Source organism: Paroedura picta, chromosome 16, assembly GCF_049243985.1.
Source record: "Paroedura picta isolate Pp20150507F chromosome 16, Ppicta_v3.0, whole genome shotgun sequence".
Lineage (NCBI taxonomy): Eukaryota > Metazoa > Chordata > Lepidosauria > Squamata > Gekkonidae > Paroedura > Paroedura picta.
In genome coordinates this window covers 18,387,329-18,407,593 of record NC_135384.1, presented here as the reverse complement: position 1 = coordinate 18,407,593, position 20,265 = coordinate 18,387,329, and the positions used below count along the sequence as shown (strand labels likewise).

The window sequence follows — 20,265 nt, the reverse complement described above, 5'->3', positions numbered from 1 at the left end:
ATATAAATATATATAATCATAAAACACAATGCAATTAAAACATGTCAGTATTCGTGAACAAGAGATAATCTTGAAAATTATTTTACAACTACAAATTTTAATGGCAGCAGCACAAAATGTGGCAGCCTGAGTGTTCTGATCACTTAACAACCTGTCCAATCTGTAGCCTATATTGGGAACCTTTCAACTAGTAGGGTAGATGACACAGTGTCAGTTATTGCAATCAACAGGACAGGATGTTTAGTAAACAGTGAAGTACAACTGCAGAAATTTGGAATATAGTAGAAATCAGCAGAGAGCTGAGACAAAGCATAAGCATTAACATGGCATGTCAAATGATGCAGAAATTACATAGCAGGAACCTTCCTACAGCAACAAACAGAATGAACTAGACAGAAGCATAGTCCATAGTCTCTAAACCTTTTTCCCAGGTATGTTTCCAATGGTAAGTCAACTGTGATTTGACAAGGCTTTACACACACATGCGTGCGCGCATATATGTTCTAGTCCAAATTCCCACTCCTGTTCATTTTGGATAAAAAGCAAGATGCAGAAACATGAAATGCAGCTGTCTTCCAGCAAACTGCTGTCTACTTCTTGTTTCCTGAGAAACTTCCCCCTTTCCTCCCCTAAATCCCAAAGCACAATTAATACTTTGATTAGCACCTAATCAAAAGCATCATACTTTAGTGAGCAAGCTTTGGAGTTTCCCCTAGCTAAGTGTTAAAGAGGGCAGAGAAGGAAGGGGGAAAATATATTACTGAGGCACTATAACAGCTGTTCTATCTGCCACTCAGTACAGCCTTCAGAGAGTGCACAGGAAGTGTTACACAGACTTAATTACTGTAAGCTGTCTATTCTAGGTACAAAGAATGTCTCAGGTTAATTAATCCTGCATGACACTTCAGCTGTTCCCTCTTAGTAAATGCCTTTGTTTAGTGTAGACATTTATACCCTGCTTTCTATCTCCAGTGGGGACTCTAGTCTAAGCAACACAGAACCTTGTTGTCTCTTTGGTGTTACCCTCATAACACACGACCCCACGCGGCTGAAAAAGGCTGACTGGCTCAAGATTTCCCAGTGTGCCCTAGAAGCACCAGCCTCCAGGTGAGATCTCCCAGAATTCATCTCCAGCCTGCAGAGATCAGTTCCCCAGGCTCCAGCACCTAAATCTCCAGTTTTCCAACCTGGAACTGCCACCTTAGGCTGAGCTTTTATGTGCAGAGGGAATTCAAACCTGGGACTCCCAGACCCCACTCCAGGCTTTCTCAAACAAGGTTTAATGAAATCCTGTGGTTTATTGACAGCCCTGGATGGGTTTTCTGAATGGGTGGGAGTTAAATTTTTAATATATTTTTTAAAATTTGTGAAGCATTTATTAGGTGATATGATCATATATGGTCATATGGATCAGCCGCCCCCTTCCAAAATTGCCAATGATGGGCCTGGACGGGAAGGGGAGGGGCCCTGTGTTCACAACTCTTCTTCCCAGGCACATTCTATATATCGCGCCACTTCTGGGGTTTCTCAAAGCCTGAAGAATGTTTCAATGCTAACAAAGTTGAGATGGGCTGCCCTGGTTCAAAAGGAAAGTACAGTTTTTATCATAAAATGATTCCCCCCCTCCCGCATCGTTTTGTTTTGCTTTACATCCAGCCTGCAGAACTCCGAAGCTCATTGCGTATTTTGTATCATCAAATTCAAATAGGTCGCCGTGTTGGTACGGAGTAGCACAACAAAATCAGAGTCCACTAGCATCTTTAAGACCAACAAAGATTTATTCAAGGCATTAGTCTTTATTAGTCATACTTCATCAGACTAATAAAAGGTATGATCTTTCTCTGTTTTAAAGTTGCCTCTTGCTAAAGGAAGTACCTTCTTCCTGTTTTCTAGAACAATTTCCCTCCTCCACGGAAGGAGGCGGATAGTTCGGCTGCACGGAACGATCCTCGCATCAGAAATCGAAACCAACTTTCCCCCTCTAATCATGTGATCCTAAGGAGATCCTGTTTTACTGCACCATAGAGAGGAGAAAAGGGTTCCCTTGCCAGGTGGGTATTGCTGCGGGGTGAGCGGTGACGACCCCTCCCCCTTGGAAAAAGAGAATCAGGTATGGGAGGGAGGGGGGGAGGACAGACAGAGACCGCCGAGATTTTGACCGTCCCACCCGAGGAGGCGAGGGAGAGGAGGATCCAAATAGTTTTCGCAGCCCCAGGGAATCTGAACTCTCCAGGGAATCAGATGGTTGGGTTTCCACGCACAGCCTACTCTGGACGCCTCTGGGACATGTGTGTGTCTCCCGGCCTTAGTTTAGCCTTGTCCAGTTGTAAAATGGGCAAACATTCAGAAGTGGTTTAAGGATTTGTGGGCCCGTAGCACCAGAACCAATTTAAGGATTTGTGAGACCCTAGAAAAGTACAATTGTGGCAGGAAAAGTAAGACTGGAGGTGGAGGGGGATCCCACAGTGGAAAGGGAAAGGGGGAAATGGGGGGGGGAGAGACGCTACAGACCGGATCCATGGGGAGAAGGCACCATGTGGGGGCCCTGGAAGTGCGTGGCCCATAACGCATGCTATATGGATAAACCAGCCCTGAATATATTATAGTCTGGAGTTAGTATGAGGGCGACAGGTTAAGAAGATGTCAATACACCTTGCAAATACACCTTAAAAAGATTGGAAAACACTGTGCGGTTCCTGCCAAGCCAAGTTTTGGAATGTATCTAAATGAGTCCACACCCAGATTATCTGACCAGCTGATTACATTGCCACACTTTATTTGTTCTCCAGGCCAGGCCCTATATCCACCATATCCCATGGGGGCTCAGAGGACCCTCATTGTGCCTTGGCTATTGGACCAGCTAAATGCCCAGCGATTTCCAGGGGTGTCGTGGCTGAACCTGGAACGGACCCAGTTCCGAATACCATGGAAGCATGGATCTCGGCACAGTACCATCCCAGAGGATTTCCAGCTCTTTGAGGTAAAACTGTTCCATGCATGGAACATGGATGTGTCCCAACTCTTGTAGGAACCACATCTAAAATTATTTATTTACCTCCAGTGATTGTTCACTGTTAAACTGCTATTTAAAAATAATGCCTAGCAAATGGTACATGTAATTTGTTGAAATCTGTAAAGCAAGCTTTATTTAATATAATAATGTATTTAATAGCCTTTTGTTTTTCATTAATAAGCTCCTTCAAACAGAGGTCATGAGCCATATAGCATATATATATATATTTAAAATATTGCTCTACAACCAACTACTATAATACTATAATACCTTGCAGCAGGAATCCCCAAGCATTTTGAACCTGTGGGCACTTTTGGAATTCTGAAACAGCAGTGGATGCAACCACAAAATGGCCACCACAGGAGGCAGAGCCACATGCATGCAAACACAGAGGAAGGCAAAGTGCAGGGGAGAAGGGGAAAAAACGTTGAGAGAAAGAATAAAACCAACGCTGCTGCCACTGAAACGATATTTTCATTTCTGCACAGCCAGTCAAGCTCTCCAGTAGCCATTCAGAATTCCTGCTGGGCCAGAATTCCACTTGACCACACTGACTTTCTTAAACACTTTGCAGGCTACCCTGGGTGCCACACTGGGGACTCCTACCTAACAGGGTCGGTAGAGATGAATGTTGGTTTTGCATCCTGGTCTATAAAATGGAAGCAAACTCCTGCATCTAGCTGTTACAGCAAATGAAAAGTTTAGTGGAAAGCCTAAAATAAGTTCCTTTGAATTTACATAATATACTGCAGCAAGGTGTAATTACAGCTCCTAATTCAGATGACTGTTTCAAAAGTAAACTGAAATAGGCAAATTTCATGGAGATCAGTTCTGTTCACAGTTATCATGATACTTAAAACAGCCTCCATCTCTGATGCAGGGAAGAAACAATAGGACAAGGACATTGTTTTCATGCGCTGCTTCTGAGATTTCTGATTTGCTGCTAATAAAAAGCAAGGTTTTGGAAGGATTTAAGAGCAGCCATGATGGATAAAAACAACAGTTGATTTGATCTAGCATTCACACAGTGGCCAACTAGATGCCCCATCAAGGTCTGCAGGCCAGGCAAAGTTGGTCTCTAGCTGGTCTCAGAATGAGCGTTTATCACATTACATGGAGGCTCTGTTGAGCATCACAGCCAATAGCCATTGGTGGATGTATCCTTCATGAGTTTGTTTGTCAACTTGAAAAAGTTCCTCTTCTTGCTCTAGGCTTGGGCCATTGCCAGCGGCCGCTACAATCCAAGAACTGATCAGCGGACACCTTCGGATTGGAAAAGAAACTTCCGCTCTGCCCTGAACCGAAAGCCAGAGATAAATGTGATAGCTGATAACAGCACAGATTCAGAAGACCCTCACAAAGTGTTTGAAATCCAGCATCCTGCCAGTAAGAACATATTAGCGAAATATCTGGAGGAGGGGTTCTGATGGGAATCCAGAAGAAGGAACAGATGCTGTAGGTGAGATGGAAAGCATCATTGTTTATGTATTATTTTCTCTCATAGATCAGAATGACCATGCACAGCAAATTGGTGAGGTGCATGAAAATCTGGGGGTATGTGGAGACAGTTCACCTTCTTGCCAGGTTAGTCTCTCTCTTACTCTTTCCCCCCTCCTACCAGTCATAAAAACGTGAAATACAAACAACGTGATAAAGAAGAGCAATTCATAGAATCGTAAAGTTGGAAGGGGCCATACAGGCCATCTAGTCCAACCCCCTGCTCAACGCAGGATCAGCCCTAAGCATCCTAAAGCATCCAAGAAAAGTGTGTATCCAACCTTTGCTTGAAGACTGCTCACCACCTCCTTAGGCAGCCTATTCCACTGCTGAACTACTCTGACTGTGAACATTTTTTCCTGATATCTAGCCTATATCGTTGTAGTTGTAGTTTAGACCCATTACTGCGTGTCCTTTCCTCTGCAGCCAATGGGAACAGCATCCTGCCCTCCTCCAAGTGACAACCTTTCAAATACTTAAAGAGGGCTATCACGTCCCCTCTCAATCTCCTTTTCTCCAGGCTGAACATTCCCAAGTCCCTCAACCTATCTTCATAGGGCTTGGTCCCTTGAATTCAGAGGGGAGGAATGAATGATAGGCAGGAGACAGAATGAAGGACTTTGAGCTATCTCTAACCTTTTCTTCAGGATGACCCACTAGAGAGTGTACTGAAGTCCCTGGACCTCTCAGGTGGTGAACAAGGTAAGTAGTGTGGGGTCTGGTAAAAGGTTGGGTAGGATGCTGGTGATTAAGGACCAAAAGTGGTAAGTGGTTAGAGTGTCAGACCAGGATCCATGAGACCAATGTTTGAATGTTTCTACCATGGAAGCTCACTGGATAAATTTCAATCAGCTACTCTCTTTCAGCCTAACCTACTTCACCAGGTTGTTATGAGGTTAAAATGGAGGAGAAGACAATGATTTTAAACTTCTTTGCATCCCGATTGGGAAGAAAGGTGGTGTTGAAATTAATTAATTAAATAGTACAGCATGCAGATATACTGTGTTTCCATCAGCATCTTGTGCTTGAAGCTTTTTATAACATATTGGAAAGAGTGTGAGTGCTGTAGTCAAAGGAACTGTGTGTTGGTGGGCCACAGATGGAGGAGACGACTGGAGGAAGGTGTAAGGGGCCACAAAAGCCAACATGTATATTTTTGCAGATCTCCTTACTGTTAGAAAACTGTGTGCTTTGTGTCTGAAACTGTACTGCTGCAAAGCAAAGGTGTGTCATGGTGCAACTCTGCTCACTGCAGTGCAAAAGGGACAGAAGTTCTGCTTCAGGGACCAGATTCTGTTGCCATTTCCGCACAGTGGCCAAAATGGCGAAACTCCTCACGCCTGCAGTAGCGTGATAGTGAATCATGCTATCACTCCCCTCTATACCGTAAAGCCTCCCTGCCGCATCTTCCCCTCCCCATATGCTGTGCAAGCAGCAAACGTGAAAACAAAATCACGGCTGGCCAGCTGAGGATATGGCGAAGGTGGAAGATTCCTCACCCTGTCCCTTCTGCTGCTCTCTTCCTCCACACCCCCCCCCCGCTGCTCTGCCAGTCCATGCCAGTCCACAGTCACCCCAGACGCCTTCTCTCCCTCCCCAGCACATCATATGCAGGGTGCTATGCAGGCAATGAGGAGGCAGCGCTCGGCATATGAGGCACACAGAGAGGGAGGGAAGGCACCTGGGTGACCATGGACAGCCATGGACTGGAGGAGTGGTGGGGGGAAAAGAGCAGCTGAAGGGACAGGTCTGCGGACTGAAGAGGACGGGAAAATTGCACCTAAAAAGAGAATTTTGCTGCTTGCAAAGGCAAGGTGGGGGGAAATCTGCCGCCTTTGCTGGGCAGGGAATGGGGGGAGAAGGGCAGAAGCGAGGATGGGATGTAGGCCACGGTGCCCCTCCCCCACACTGTTTGCAGGCAGGTTATTTGCTGGGGGATTGCGCATTTCAGGGTGGTGAATCTACTTTTTAGGGTTCCCGCATTCATGGGTTAAGATGGCAGAAATAGCGAGCCAGCCACTAGAGATAGGCAACATCATCTGGAGGAATATGCTGCCTGCCTTCAGGGGCTGGGAGGCCACATACCTGCCATGTGGAAATTGTTTGTGCATGAAGAAGCACAAGAAGCAAACCCCCATAGGAAGAGAAGTTTGTTTTATTTATTATTGGATTTTTATGCTGCTCACCTTCCATAAGGGCTTGGGGTAGTTTACAACATGGAGTAAAATATAGTAGCTTATAAATTAAATATTATTAAAATTAGCATCAACTTACTAACAGAATTCTGCCTAACTAACTTGGGTATTAAGTTGGGTATGAATCATGCAGTGAGGAGTAATATTTGTACATTCTAACAAAGTTTGAGTTCAACAAAGTTTAATTCTGGGAATAAGCTTTCATGTACATGCACACCTCATTGGATATCTGCATCCGGAATTAAACTTTGTTGGTCTTAAACATGCCATTGGACTCAAACTTTGTTTTTTTGCTTCTGACCAACATGGCTACACACTTGAATCCATAAATTCTGTATGTCCTTCCACCCCCTTGAATCATAGAATTGGAAAGGACCTCCAGGGTCATCTAGTCCAAACCCCTGCAGAATGCAAGAAATTTATAAGAATCTGTAAATCCCTAGAATCTGCTTGTTTTCTGGCGAATTGCCAGACAGGAGCCCGGCATTCCATCTCCATTGTACTCTGTGTCCTCCAAAGTGACCCCAGAGTCTTGATCTTTGGGGCTACTTGCCCCAAAGGCACTCAGTACAGAGTTCTGTATATATAGAATCGTAGAATCATAGAATAATAAGAGTTGGAAGGTACCTCATGGGTCATCTAGTCCAACCCCCTGCACTATCTAAATTTCCAAAGGTGGAGAACCCACCACCTCCCGAGGAAGCCTGTTCCACTGAGAAACCGCTCTAACTGTTAGGAACTTCTTCCGGATGTTGAGACGGAATATCTTTTGAATTAATTTCATTCCATTGGTTCTGGTCTGTCCCTCCGGGGCAAGAGAGAACAACTCTGCTCCATCCCCTATATGGCAGCCTTTTAAATACTTGGAAGATGGTTATCAGATCCCCTCTCAGTCGTCTCCTGTCTAGGCTAAACAGACCAAGCTCTCCAACCTTTCTTCATACGTCTTGGTCTCTAAACCCCTCACCACCTTTGTTGCCCTCCTCTGGACACGTTCCAGTTTGTCAACATCCCTCTTCAACTGGGGTGCCCAAAACTGAACACAGTACTCCCAAGTGAGGCTGAACCAGAGCAGAGTGATCTGGACACGATAATCCGTTTGATACAGCCCAAAATCCCATATTGACCCTCAAAAGCATTATGTAATCTTTCTCTCTCCTGCAATGCTCCCCATCCAGTGACAGAGGCAGAAAATCCAGTTTACTGCACAGACTTGTCATCTGTTTTGGATCCAGCTCCTCCAACAGTCCCTATGGAGCTGATCTTGGGAACAAATGATTTCAGGGTACCTTTTTGGATCCATAATCTGTATCAAATCTTGGTGGGGCCAAAATATGACTTGCATTTAATCATCCTGCCACCCTTTCTACCAGTAGAATAAGTGGTTCTAAGCTTTTTAAAACAAAGACACGGGGCTTGTTTTCAATTTTTTCCAGTGCTGTCTCCCCTCCTCTATCCTCTGCTTGTTCCCAGTTCCTTAGGCCAGTGGTTCTAAGCTGATGGTAGGATGCAGAACCATTCTAGATGGGGCACAAGATTTTCATAATAACCACTAAAAATTAATTCACTCAACAGATGGGAGTCCAAGGCTTCTCACACTTTTCTAATAGTACAGAGATCTATAAAAATGTTCTATGAACAACCAAACTGCAAAGGCAACAAGGGTTTGGTGGGAAGGACTGGCAAGAAGAGACCTGCACTCCAGTCTCCCCACCCTCCAAAGAATCCAGGAAATCTCCTTTCAGCACTGTCTGTGGCTCATGTGCTAGGTCAGTGGTCCCCAACCTTTTTATCACCGGGGACTGGTCAATGCTTGAGAATTTTACTGAGGCCCGGGGGGAGGTAGTCTTTTGCCAAGGGACATTGCTGCCGCCGCCCTAAGCCCCTGCTCCACTTGCTTTCCCGCCGGCACCCTTGAGTTCCCGCTGCCCACTGGGGGGCACTGCCAGCAGCAGCTGCGTAATGCCACGCTGAGGGGGAGCTCCAGCCATGGCAGTCACCGGAGAGCACCAAAGGTGAGCCAGCAGCAGAGTGGCAGTGCAGCCCCTGAGGCAGCAGCCAGGGAGGAGGACGAGGAGGAGCCGAAGCCTGGTACCGACTGATCCATGGACTGGTACCGGTCTCCGGCCCGGGGGTTGGGGACAGCTGTGCTAGGTCATTCTTTAATTCCAGAGTTTTTGTGTTTGTCAGTTCTCAAGCATTCTGTTGTCTTTTCTTTCTTCTACAATGTTCCATATCGTGTGCCAGAAGCAGAAAACTCAGCTTACTATGTTGGCCTGTCCCCATCCGGTTTGGATCCAGCTCTGCTAACAGTCCCAATGATACCGTTGGAACCAGTCTTATGCACTAATAATTTCGGTAGGCTGTCTGAAACTGGAGGATATATTACACACTCCCGACATGAGCATGTGCGTTCAGTCATTCTGCCACCCCATTATGCTGGCAAGGGTTCATGGTAACTGTAGTCCATGGACAGCTGGAGAGCCACAGTTTGGCCACCCCTTCTTAAGGGTAAGTGGTCAGCATTTCTGATCCAGGACCAGAAGCCTTTCACTGTCAAACCTGGGACCTGTTTTAAATGGTTGTAGGGTTTTTTAAATGCTGTCTGTCTTGATTCCCCTTCTTCTTATCCCCTGAGTTTTGCCATCTCATGTACACTACCTAATTAGGTTGCCCACTCTAGGTTGGGGAATTCCTGGAAATTTGGGAGTGAAGCATAGGGAAGGGGAGCAGGGCATAATGTCATATAGTCTACCCTTTAAATCAGCTGTTTTCTCCCAAGAAATTGATCTCTGTAGTTTGGAGATCAGGCATAATTCTGGAAGAATTTGGAATTTGACAACCTAGCTAGGAGTGTAACAGAAGCACCAAGTGGCAGCCATTATAGATTCCCACCCGACCTTTTTTTCTTTGGCACGTCAGCTTTCCCCCCTGGCAGTCACTAGCAAAGAAGAGAAACAAGAGGCATCATTTTTGAAGCTTAAGAACTGCCAGCTGGCCTGGAGAAAAATGGCTAGAGGCTTATTGCATGGAAATAGACAGTAGCAGATTTTCACGGCACAGAGATAAATAACATCTTATGCCCCTATTAAATGGACTGGGCATTTTTCTCCAGCCCTGTAGAGCAGTGTAGTTCTCAAGTGTTCTTTTACCCTTTTTTCTGTTCCCTGTTCAGTGCCAGCAGCAGATAATGCAGCTTCCTGTGTAGGCCTGCCTCCATCTGGTTTGGATCAGGCCCCACCAGCAGCCCCATCAATATCATGGGAACAGATCATGGAATCCAACGTGTTAGGTAAGCTTTTTGGATGTAGGCCCTCTGTTGGCCAAATCTGAGATTGCATCCGACACAGCCATGGCTGTTTCCTTTTTGTACTCCAGAGCAGTGGTCCCCAACCTTTATTAGGCTGGGGACCGGCAGGGCATTGGGCTGCGCCCGCAGGGACCGCGCGGGCCACGCCCACGAGCCGCGCCCGGCCGCACCCGCGAATCGGGCCGCGCCCGCCAGCCGCGCCCGCGGGCCGCACCCGCGGATCGGGCCGCGCCCGCCAGCCGTGCCCGTGGATTGGGCCGCACCCGCGGGCCGCGCGGGCGCAGCCCGGCCCTGATTCCCTCTCCCCGCCCTCCCGCAGTAAGTAGCTTCCCGGGCCGCAAGCTTGCGGCCTGGGAAGTTTTTTACTGCGGGGGGGGGGGGCGGGGAGAGGGAGCCGCGGCCCGGCGCCATGGCCTTTGCGGCCCGGCGCCGGGCCGCGGCCCGCAGGTTGGGGACCACTGCTCCAGAGTAATGGTTTGTGACCAACCTCTAATCCAACCTTTTTTATGATGGCCCTAGAAGAGTTTTGCTGAGTGAGTGAGTGAGAGAGAGAGAGAGAGAGAGAGAGAGAATGGGTGATATGATCAGATATGATCATGTTGACCCTCCCTCCCAAAATGGCCAATGATGGGCCTGGAGGAGGGGAAGGAGAAGGGCTCCTACCATACAAATCCTTGCTAGCCAAGGCTTGTCACACATGGTAGCAACTGCAGTCCAGAGAGGTAAGTACTCTCATTTTAACTGTGGGGGATAGAGCAGCATTAGCCAGCTCTGGTCCTGTTTCTGGAATTGGGGGTGGGGGCGCATAGGCCTGCCTAGTACCGTTTCTGGCATGGGGGGAGGGTCAGTGGAACAGCATAGACCTGTTCCGGCCATGTTTCTGCTGTTGGGGTGGATGTGGGGGCCACAAAGTGGCACTGATCCTGGCTCTGTTTCTGCAGGCTTTCTTTGGTAAATAGCAAACTGGTAACCAGCCCAGAGTACAGATATGGTTCTATTTAAAAATCATCTGAAAATTATTCTGTGCTGTCATTTCCTGTGCTGTGGGTATGGCCTGGCGATGTCATATCTGATGGGAGTGTGTGGGCGATGTCAGTTCTGGTGACATGTTCCAGGGGCATGGCAGGAAGGTGTGGCCTGCTGACATCACTTCAGAGGTTTCTTGATGCCTGAAGAATGTTTCAGGGGTTTCCCAATGGTAGAAAGGTTGGGAAAGACTGTGTTAACTCTAAGGATAGGGTTGCCAGCTCCAGGTTGGAAAATATGTGGAGATTTGGAGGAGTTAGAGTATGGAGAGGGTGCGATTTGGGGAAGGGAAGGATCTTGGAAGTATATAATATCATAGAACCCTCCCCGTCCAAATCAGCCATTTTCTCCAGAGGAATGGATCTTGATCGTCCGGTGATGACTTATAGTAGCAGGAGAGCTCCGTGTGCCACCTAGAGTTTGGCAACCCTGCCTAAGAACCTGCATTCTCTTCTCTGTCCTCTCTTCATTCCCTTAGAGACCCAGTGTGGTGCAGTGATTAGGATGTCAGACAAGGCTCTTGGGAGAGTTGAGTTCAAATCTCTGCCCTTGGGTCAAGCTCAGCTTTACCTACGTCACAGAGCTGTTGTGAGGATAAAATAAGTATGGGGAAATGGTATATGCCGTTCTGAGCTCCTTGAAGGAAGAGTGGGATAAATCGACCCTCTGAGACACAGTCTAGTTCCCCACCAGCTAGGATTTCATCATGAACTGAACAACAGCTATTTTTTACCCTCACCCCACCACAGAGTACTCCCCCCTTCTTGTAGTCACAGTCAGGGAGGGAGATGCAATGTTATAGCACCACTGCTGTGATCTGCTTGTGATCCCAAGGCAATCCACCTGTCAGTTGCTGCCTACCAGTTGAAGGCCAGAACTCTGCATTTTGTGTCTGCTTTAACTTTTGCAATAACAGATACAGCAGTGATGGACTGAACATCACCTATTTTAATTTCTTCCTGCCATTCTGCTGCTAAACGAAGGCTATGTAATACAGGGGAATATCAGATTAAAGAGACCAGTTTTGATTTGCCACTTTGCTGTAAAATTTCCACCCAATTAGCAAGGGTCATAATATCTTTCTATAGGTGGGAAAGGGTATTTAGAGGTCTACTTTCCTTTATTTAAAATATTTTAATTTTAAGTTAGAGGACTCTGTTATTTGCACTTGATAGGGTTGCACCAGAAGTTGAGTGTTTAAAGGCAATAGAAATACGAATATTCATATTGCAGCCTGTCAAATAAGTACACCAAAAGAGGATTACCCTATTTTTACCCACACATACCTCAAAGCATGGCTTTCTGGTAACTGACTTAAAAGGAATTTGTTTGCCTTGGACACAAGAACCACAGAACTGATTTAGTAAGACCAGAACTTTGTGGCTAGCATTTCAGCTGATGCCCCTGCAAATGGTGCCGTTTGTGGCAATTAAAAAAGAAAATGGCAATCCTAAGCAAGTGGAGAGATGAGGTTCCATTAAGTTTAAAGGCAAGGCAGATTTCTAAGGTGTGACCAGACAAAAAATTGTGCCTTGTGGGAGTATAGTTATGAAAGAACATTTGTGCTTATCAAAGATTCAATTCTGCATTAAAGCTGTCAGATTTCCAATTCTGAAGATTTTTTCCTACTATTTAGAATCATCCAGCATGTGACTCTTAAGTAATGAAGCATGCACATGCATGCAAGAAAATACATGGACATAGTACTGCATGGAAGAATAATAATTGCATACCAGTCCACAGTCCAAGTTTTCCTTGTCGAAAGGCCTGAGGCAACCTCGTAGACCAGTGGTCCCCAATCTCTTTCAGGCCGGGGACCGGGGGGAGAGAGGGAGAGTGGCGCTCAATGGTGGGCGTAAACACACAGGTGTGGAGCTGCTGCACCTGTGCATTTGTGCCCGTGCCTCCCCCCCCCCCCCCCCACAGCGCGGCTAGGCTTGAGTGAATCGGCTGCTGAAGCGGCCAATCACTTCCGACGCGAGTGCTACGCTGTGGGGGGGGAGGGAGGTGCGCTGGTGCCTGTACCCAGTTACAAGGGCTCCATGGCCCGATACTGGGCTGCGGCCCGGGGCTTGGGGCACACTGTGTAGACTACATAAAGGGGCAATTGAGATGGTTAGAGGAAGGCGACATTGAATTATTCCACTCTTATAAGAATAATGTTTCCAGTGGCTGAACATGTCAAGGTGTGAATACTTCTCTTGTAGTGAAATAATGAAAGGTACCCCTGCAAGTAATTGTGGAAGACAATGGGTTTTCATCTGTCCCCTCTCCCCCCATCCCTTCTGTTCTTCAGAAACAGAATTTGAAGTGCGGGTCTATTATCGAGGTCGGCTGGTCTTCACCAACACGTTCAGCAATGTGCAGGGCTTGTGTTTCGTACCTCCTGGATCCCAGATTTCTTATCCAGATTTGGCTACTGTGGTGTTGCCTGACACTGCTGCCTTGAATGACCGGCGGCAAGCAGCATACACCAATCGTCTTCTGAGCCGCCTGGCCCCTGGGGTGCTGCTCCGCATTGAGGGTCTATCACTTTGCGGTAGTCGGCTGGGCCCTTGCCATGTCTTCTGGAGCCAGTCTGAGACGCCCACAACTGGGATGCGTGGCGGAGGGCTTCCAAAGGAACATTTCAGCAGCCTTTATAGCCAGCAACAGTTTGTTCAAGGTATGATAGTATGGCTTCTAATCCTCTGGGGGCTGAACCCATGAAACTACCTTATCCTGAATCAGACTCTTGCTCCATCAGTATTGTCTACTAAGACTGGCAGGAGCTCTCTGGGTTCTCAGGCAATAATCATTCACATCACCCACTGCTTGGTCTCTTCAACTGGAAATGTCGGGGAAAGAATCTGGATCCATCTGCATACTAGGCTAGTGCTCTACCACAGTAGCTTTGCTTGAGCTTTGCTCCACCACGGCACTGCTAGAGGAAAAGTGGAGGACACACAGAAGTGCTGCCAGCATGGTACACTGGATAGTCTAAGATCTGGGAGACCCAGGTTCAAATCCTCCACTCTGCCTTGAAAACCACTGAATAACTTCGGGCCAGTCACACTAAACCTAACTTGCCTCACAGGGTGGTGGTTGCATGGATAAAATAAGCTACAGAAGGATGATTGTGTAAAAACTGCTTTGGGTAGGGGCTGACTCAGTGGTAGAGCAAATGCTTGGTATCTCCTGTTAAAATATAGGGTTGTAGGTATGTGAAAGACCTCTTCTTGAGAATCGGGAGAGCTGCTACACATCAGAGTAGATAAGACTGACCTTAGTGGACCAGGGACCTGATTCAATATCAGTAGCTTCATTGAGAAGAAAAGCAGATTATAAACATCTAAATAAAATATGCTTTGGGAAGAACAGCTTAAATAGGCCCCATTTCTAAGCTTTCTCCAACTCTCCTCCAAACCCAACATCACTATTATGTGCTACATGATAGAGTACAAAGTCCCTCATAGTGATGGAACCTTTGGATGGCAACCCAAGAAAGGACCTTCTTAGTTGTGGCACCAAAACTTTGGAGCTCAGACCCTGAGATTTGTCTTTCTCAATCCTTGTTTTCCACCAGCCGCGGAAGACTTTTCTTGCTTGTTTTGTCATTCCCATACTCACTCCCCTCCCCTCCTGTTTTAATGTGTTTATATGTTTTATTTGTTTTGGAGGTTGTGATACTTGTATTTTAAACACTTTCAAAGTTTGAGATGTTTTAATGTCTACTACCATGGCAACTCTGAGTTGGGTGGAAAGGCAGCCTAGAAATGTCTCTAATAATATCCAAATCCACCAATTTGTCAGATCTCAAAAACTAAGCAGGTTAGTATTTGGATGGGAAACCATCGGGACATCCAGGGTTGCTATTCAACTGCCACTGCTCATCTCTTGCATTGAAAGTTGGCTGCGACTTGATGGCACTTTCCATATCACCAGAACAGGGCCCTTCTGCTGTTGCTTCACACAGATGGGACAGACACCAGTAGTGGAAAGCAGGTGTCTGCTTTCCAAGTGATGAGTCAAGGAGGAGAGCAATTGCCTTGCCCCTAAACAAATTCATAGAATAGAATCATAGAGTTGGAAGGGGCCATACAGGCCATCTAGTCCAACCCCCTGCTCAACGCAGGATTAGCCCTAAGCATCCAAGAAAAGTATGTATCCAACCTTTGCTTGAAGACTTCCAGTGAGGGGGAGCTCACCACCTCCCTAGGCAGCCTATTCCACTGCTGAACTACTCTGACTGTGAAAAACATTTTCCTGATATCTAGCCTATATCGTTGTACTTGAAGTTTAAACCCATTACTGCGTGTCCTCTCCTCTGCAGCCAGCAGAAACAGCGTCCTGCCCTCCTCCAAGTGACAACCTTTCAAATACTTAAAGAGGGCTATCATGTCCCCTCTCAACCTCCTTTTCTCCAGGCTGAACATTCCCAAGTCCCTCAACCTATCTTCATAGGGCTTGGTCCCTTGGCCCCAAATCATCTTCGTCGCTCTCCTCTGTACCCTTTCAATTTTTATCGATGTCCTTCTTGAAGTGATGCCTCCAGATGTGCACACAGTACTCCAGGTGTGGTCTGACCAGTGCCGTATACAATGGGACTATGACATCTTGTGATTTTGATGTGATGCCCGTTGATACAGCCCAAGATGGCATTCGCTGCATCACACTGCCTGCTCATGTTTAGTTTACAATCCACAAGTACCCCAAGGTCTCGTTCACACACAGTGCTACCTAGAAGCATATCCCCCATCCAGTAGGCATGCTTTTCATTTTTCTGACCCAGATGCAGAACTTTACACTTATCTTTATTAAATTGCATCTTGTTCTCATTTGCCCATTTTTCCATTGTGTTCAGATCTCGTTGAACTCTGTCTTTATCTTCCGGAGTATTTGCCAGTCCTCCCAATTTGGTGTCATCTGTAAACTTGATGAGTAGTCCCTCTACCCCCTCATCTAGATCATTAATATGTTAAAAAGTACCGAACCAAGCACCGAGCCCTAAGGTACCCCGCTACTCACCTCCCTCTAATCTGATGAAACATCATTGACAACAACTTGAGTGCCGTTCTCTAACCAATTCCCTATCCACCTAACTATCTGAAAATCCAGATTGCAGTCCTTCAATTTATCCATCAGAACATCATGGGGAACCTTATCAAAACCTTTACTAAAATCCAAGTAAACTACATCAACCAAATTTCCACGATCCAGCAAACACATCAACCGAATTTCCATGATCCAGCAAATTCATACTCCTTGGACATCTGGGGAGCCAGTTTGGCCACCCTTAGACTAAAACATGACATCTTCATCTGGTGGAACAACAGGAAGAAGAGAAAAATATTTTTTTTCTCTTCCACTCCAGAACTAATTGGATTCCTGGAAGGACGCAATGGCTCCCCTGACTATACCCTGTGGTTGTGTTTTGGGGAGGACTGGCCTGACCCCAATTGCCTTTGGAAGAAAAAACTCATCATGGTACAGGTATGTGTTTTCAGGTTTGTCCCTTGCCACAATATGCTTCCTCTGTGCTTCTTTCACTTGTCTGACTTGTAATGAACTCATTCCAGGGAGAATTGGGTGAGGGAAGACAAATGTGAAGGCAAACTTGTGGCACGGACAGCAATGCCCATTTCATACTTGTATTTTCCTCATGTAGCAGATAAATTTAATATATTCTTGTGGATGTGTTGCTAAAACAGCGGGCCAGATTTAATGGAGTGTTCAGTTTTATACCATTGAGGAAGGCAGGAGGCTAAAAAACAGTGGGTATTAGCCATTGCATATGGAGATAATATGTGCTTTTAAAGCTGTATTTTTGGACATTGGTCTTTATATTGGGATTAGGTTGAATCATAGCACTGTTTTTAATTAAACTTTAGCACTTCAGGATGCTTTAAATTATACCTCATATTCTGTACATTTTTACTACATGTATAGTTACAGCTTAATCTTTTTTTGCTCCAACTTTTTTGGTTAGCTGTGCAGGGTTGTATTTTTCTCCCCATTTTTGGTTGTACTCATGGAGAGCCTAGTCATTCCTCTGAGATTTGTCTAGGCCCAATAGCCACATCTTTCCATAGAGAAAAAAAGCTATCTTTTAGTAAGCAAGTTCCTAACTCTTTTCTATATTGAACAATATCAAAATGGTTAGAAATGTGTTAAAGAAAGATGCCTTTGAGTTTCTTTGATCAGCAATGTTTCAGGCAAAAAGCCACACTGGTCTGTGGTAGAAGAACAAGATTATAGTTCAACAGCCCCTTAAATACCACCAAGACTTCTAAAAGATAGATTCAGGTCTGAAGCAGCCAGAATAAAGGTGTCACTGGACTCAAAACTTTGTTCTAAGATTTCCCAAGTTTTTGAGAGCCAATGTTCCCTTTGTCAGACATCTGAAGAGAACTTTGACTTTTGAAAGCCTATATCCCGGAAATCTTGCTGGTCTTAAAGGGGCTGTTGGACTCAAATTTTGCTTCATGAGCATTAGGTCTCATCATTTCAGACTGAAAAATCCTCAAGGTGCTTGTATTCCGTTCCCAACAATGGGCAGATCAAGGGTCAGTTTGAAACTTGGTTGTTTCTGTTAAAACAGGTGAATCAGAGAATTCATACTAACACAATAAATTGCTGGCCATGCACAAGAGGCAGGGTTGCTGCTGAATGGCCATCATTCAGATAGGAAGGGGAGAGAATCTTTTCTTCTTCTGCAGAAACCCACAACAGTATTAGAATAAATAACTGCCAGGTCTAAGGAGGACCTCAGTTCTGGAGAGTTTCCCTTAAGGTGGAAAGCCACAGACTCCCATCTCCGCTTCCCTATGGGGCCAGGAGTCAGTACTTTCAGGATGAGCATCCCTCCACACATACCCACTAGATTTTCTGTATCCTGCTTGTACTGAAGCTCAGCTGTTGCTGTTTCATATTCAGTCTTCTGTCCTGCTGTTCTCCAGCCATAACACTTTCCCAGATAAACCTCCTCTCCCCACATCCCTTTCATTTGTATTTCTACAGCAGCCTGACTGTTCTATCAGTTCTTTACTCTCTTATCCCCTTCACCAGTTTAAGCTGTTTGGGTAGCCACACAAGAGATCCATTAGTCTTGCTTATGCCACATGTTCCTATTGTACCAAACTAAGAAAGCCTCCCCTTTGGAATTGAACAGAGAGGATATGATTTGGGAATGAACAGCCACAGAAAAACAGTCCTCCATTAGCAAAAGATCTGTTTTCAGTTGACCAAGGCCTCACTTCCATGAAACCCTGAGGTTAGTTTATAAACTTCATTCCTAGTCATGGTGTTGAAGCACCAAAGCACTGTTCTTGCAGTTTTCATAGACTGAGTTCATGTAATTGGGTGCAAGATATCCTATTGGCAGATAAATAGGACAGGTAATTTTTTAAAAAGGGGGAGCACTAGAGCACCTGTGACATGCAATGAAGAACAATAGTCCTGTGACTTTTTTGCAGAGTCAATGCAGTGATGGCTATGACTATACACAGCTTTAAAAGGGGATCAGACATCATGCAGATGTTCCTCAGTGACCATAGTGACAAAATGGAACCCCTACCTCCTAAAATGGCTGTTTTTCTTGCACACATGGCTTTTTGTAGAATTTAGACATGCCATTAGATTCAGGACTGTAGCTGTGTTGGTCTGAAACAGCCAAATGAAGTCTTAAAGGTGCCACTGGACTCAAATTTTGTTAAATTCATACCCATTTAGTCTTTGTTTGCAATTGAGCAAACTTCTCTGACCTGCATTTACCCACATATTTTGCCAACAGAAGATGTAGTTCATAAACTACATTCCAATCTATGGAAAGTCAGTTCATATTGACACCAGCATTTTCTGCTACTCCAGCAGAAAGTTGCCTTTCCTCGCCCCTTACTGCCCTGCAGTTCTGAGACAAAGGTGGAAAAATGTTTTCAGCTGAGCATAAAATTTGAAGATATTTGAAGTTGTTCTGTGGAAGAATAAGGTTCTGCAGTATCAGGAATTAATGCAGTTTGTAGTCTGCACTCCCCCATTTTATTGTCCCCATCCAGGTCATCCCCAAGGTTTTTGAAACACTCCACGAACTGAGCAAGGCAAGTGGGGCATCATCGTTAAATGGAGCTGAACCAGACCTGAGGATATCAGACTCCCTGCAGGACTCTACCTTACTGGAGCGACTGAGAGACTGGGAGGAGAGGATGGATGTACAGTTCAGTTGCTAGCCCTACAAACTGGCTCTCAGTCACACTCAACACTCTTCCTTTGGGCCTTCCCATCCCCTGCGCCCATTCAGCCAGCCAAGCTGCAGCCCACCTCCCTTAAGGTGATGGCAACTGTTCCTCAGTCATACTTCCAGTGGGGCAGTTGATTTTATTTACTTCAGAATTACCAGTCAGTAGTACGCCCTTCCGGTCTGAAACAAAGTGTAGGCAAGGCCACTTCCAGTCATGCTGTAATGTTTTTTGTTTGTTTTGCTACTGCTATTAGTGTACTCGGTATGTTTGGGGAAGGTATAGAAGAGAGTTTGGTTAATACTGTTCATGAGTTCTTGGTTAGGCGATCATTAAAATCAATCTCACAAATCTCAGCTCTTGGTTATTTCAAGTCCTGGTTACCATTATGTTTTCTAAAATAATCTTTGTTTGCTTTTAAAGTTCTTTAACTTGATGCTTCCAGGTTCTTGATTCCATTTTTCTTTTTTTCTGTTCAGTTTGCCATTTTGGTACAATTTCCTCTTCCCTGTGCAGTTTTCAAGTTTTTGCTTCCTACTTATTCAATACAGTAAAGTTTCTAACCTCTTAGATGTTGGGCTCAGAATTATTTTTTTCCTAATTTTCTTTTGGTTCTCTACTCCCCCCTCCCTTCCCTATCTGTTCCCTTACTCCTCAAACTTAGGTTGCTCAGTTTTAAACAGTGAGCCTTCTGAATCTATTTTACAGGGGCCTGGTAGAGGCGACTGTATGGATTTACAGTTTAAATCTATGATTTGGAGGAAAGAACAGACCAACAGTGGAAAGGAGTTTGGTTAGTGTAAGAATAGCAATAGTACCCAAAAACAAGTACTTAACAGCTATTGCCCATCTTCCACATCCTATTTAAGTTCATTTTACCAGGAACCACAAAAATTACCCACTACCTTGAAGTCCAGCCTTTTGCTTCCCTTTAGCATACTGAATGCCTGTGGGCCAAAGTTGGTCTGAGTTATGCTCTGAATGCCCCTTTTCTCTCCCCACCCCCTGCTT

The 20,265-nt window shown here is 45.5% G+C and overlaps 1 protein-coding gene across 3 annotated transcripts; it reads left to right on the top strand.

The window, feature by feature from the left end:
• Nucleotides 1–1,869: 1,869 nt before the first annotated feature.
• On the top strand, nt 1,870–19,824 carry IRF3 (interferon regulatory factor 3). 3 transcript variants are annotated; one of them, XM_077315932.1, is made up of 10 exons: nt 1,870–2,051; nt 2,790–2,980; nt 4,225–4,399; nt 4,518–4,597; nt 5,158–5,212; nt 8,953–9,063; nt 9,881–9,997; nt 13,338–13,706; nt 16,395–16,513; nt 19,075–19,824. In XM_077315932.1, exons 2-10 carry the CDS (start codon nt 2,816–2,818, stop codon nt 19,243–19,245), a joined length of 1,362 nt encoding a protein of 453 aa, XP_077172047.1. In that variant the 5' UTR covers nt 1,870–2,051; nt 2,790–2,815; the 3' UTR covers nt 19,246–19,824. The 3 variants fall into 3 exon arrangements, with proteins under 3 accessions (XP_077172047.1, XP_077172049.1, XP_077172048.1); XM_077315934.1 differs by having other exon boundaries at nt 1,894–2,051; nt 8,956–9,063; XM_077315933.1 differs by lacking the exon at nt 1,870–2,051 and adding an exon at nt 2,091–2,110.
• Nucleotides 19,825–20,265: the final 441 nt, after the last annotated feature.

Excerpts from the sequence above, each read along its gene's own strand:
- IRF3 (XM_077315932.1), top strand. The coding sequence starts at position 2,816 with ATGGGGGCTCAGAGGACCCTCATTGTGCCTTGGCTATTGGACCAGCTA. Across the intron at positions 5,213-8,952 it reads CCTCTCAGGTGGTGAACAAG|AAGCAGAAAACTCAGCTTAC; the intron begins GTAAGTAGTGTG and ends ATCGTGTGCCAG. Across the intron at positions 13,707-16,394 it reads CCAGCAACAGTTTGTTCAAG|AACTAATTGGATTCCTGGAA; the intron begins GTATGATAGTAT and ends CTTCCACTCCAG.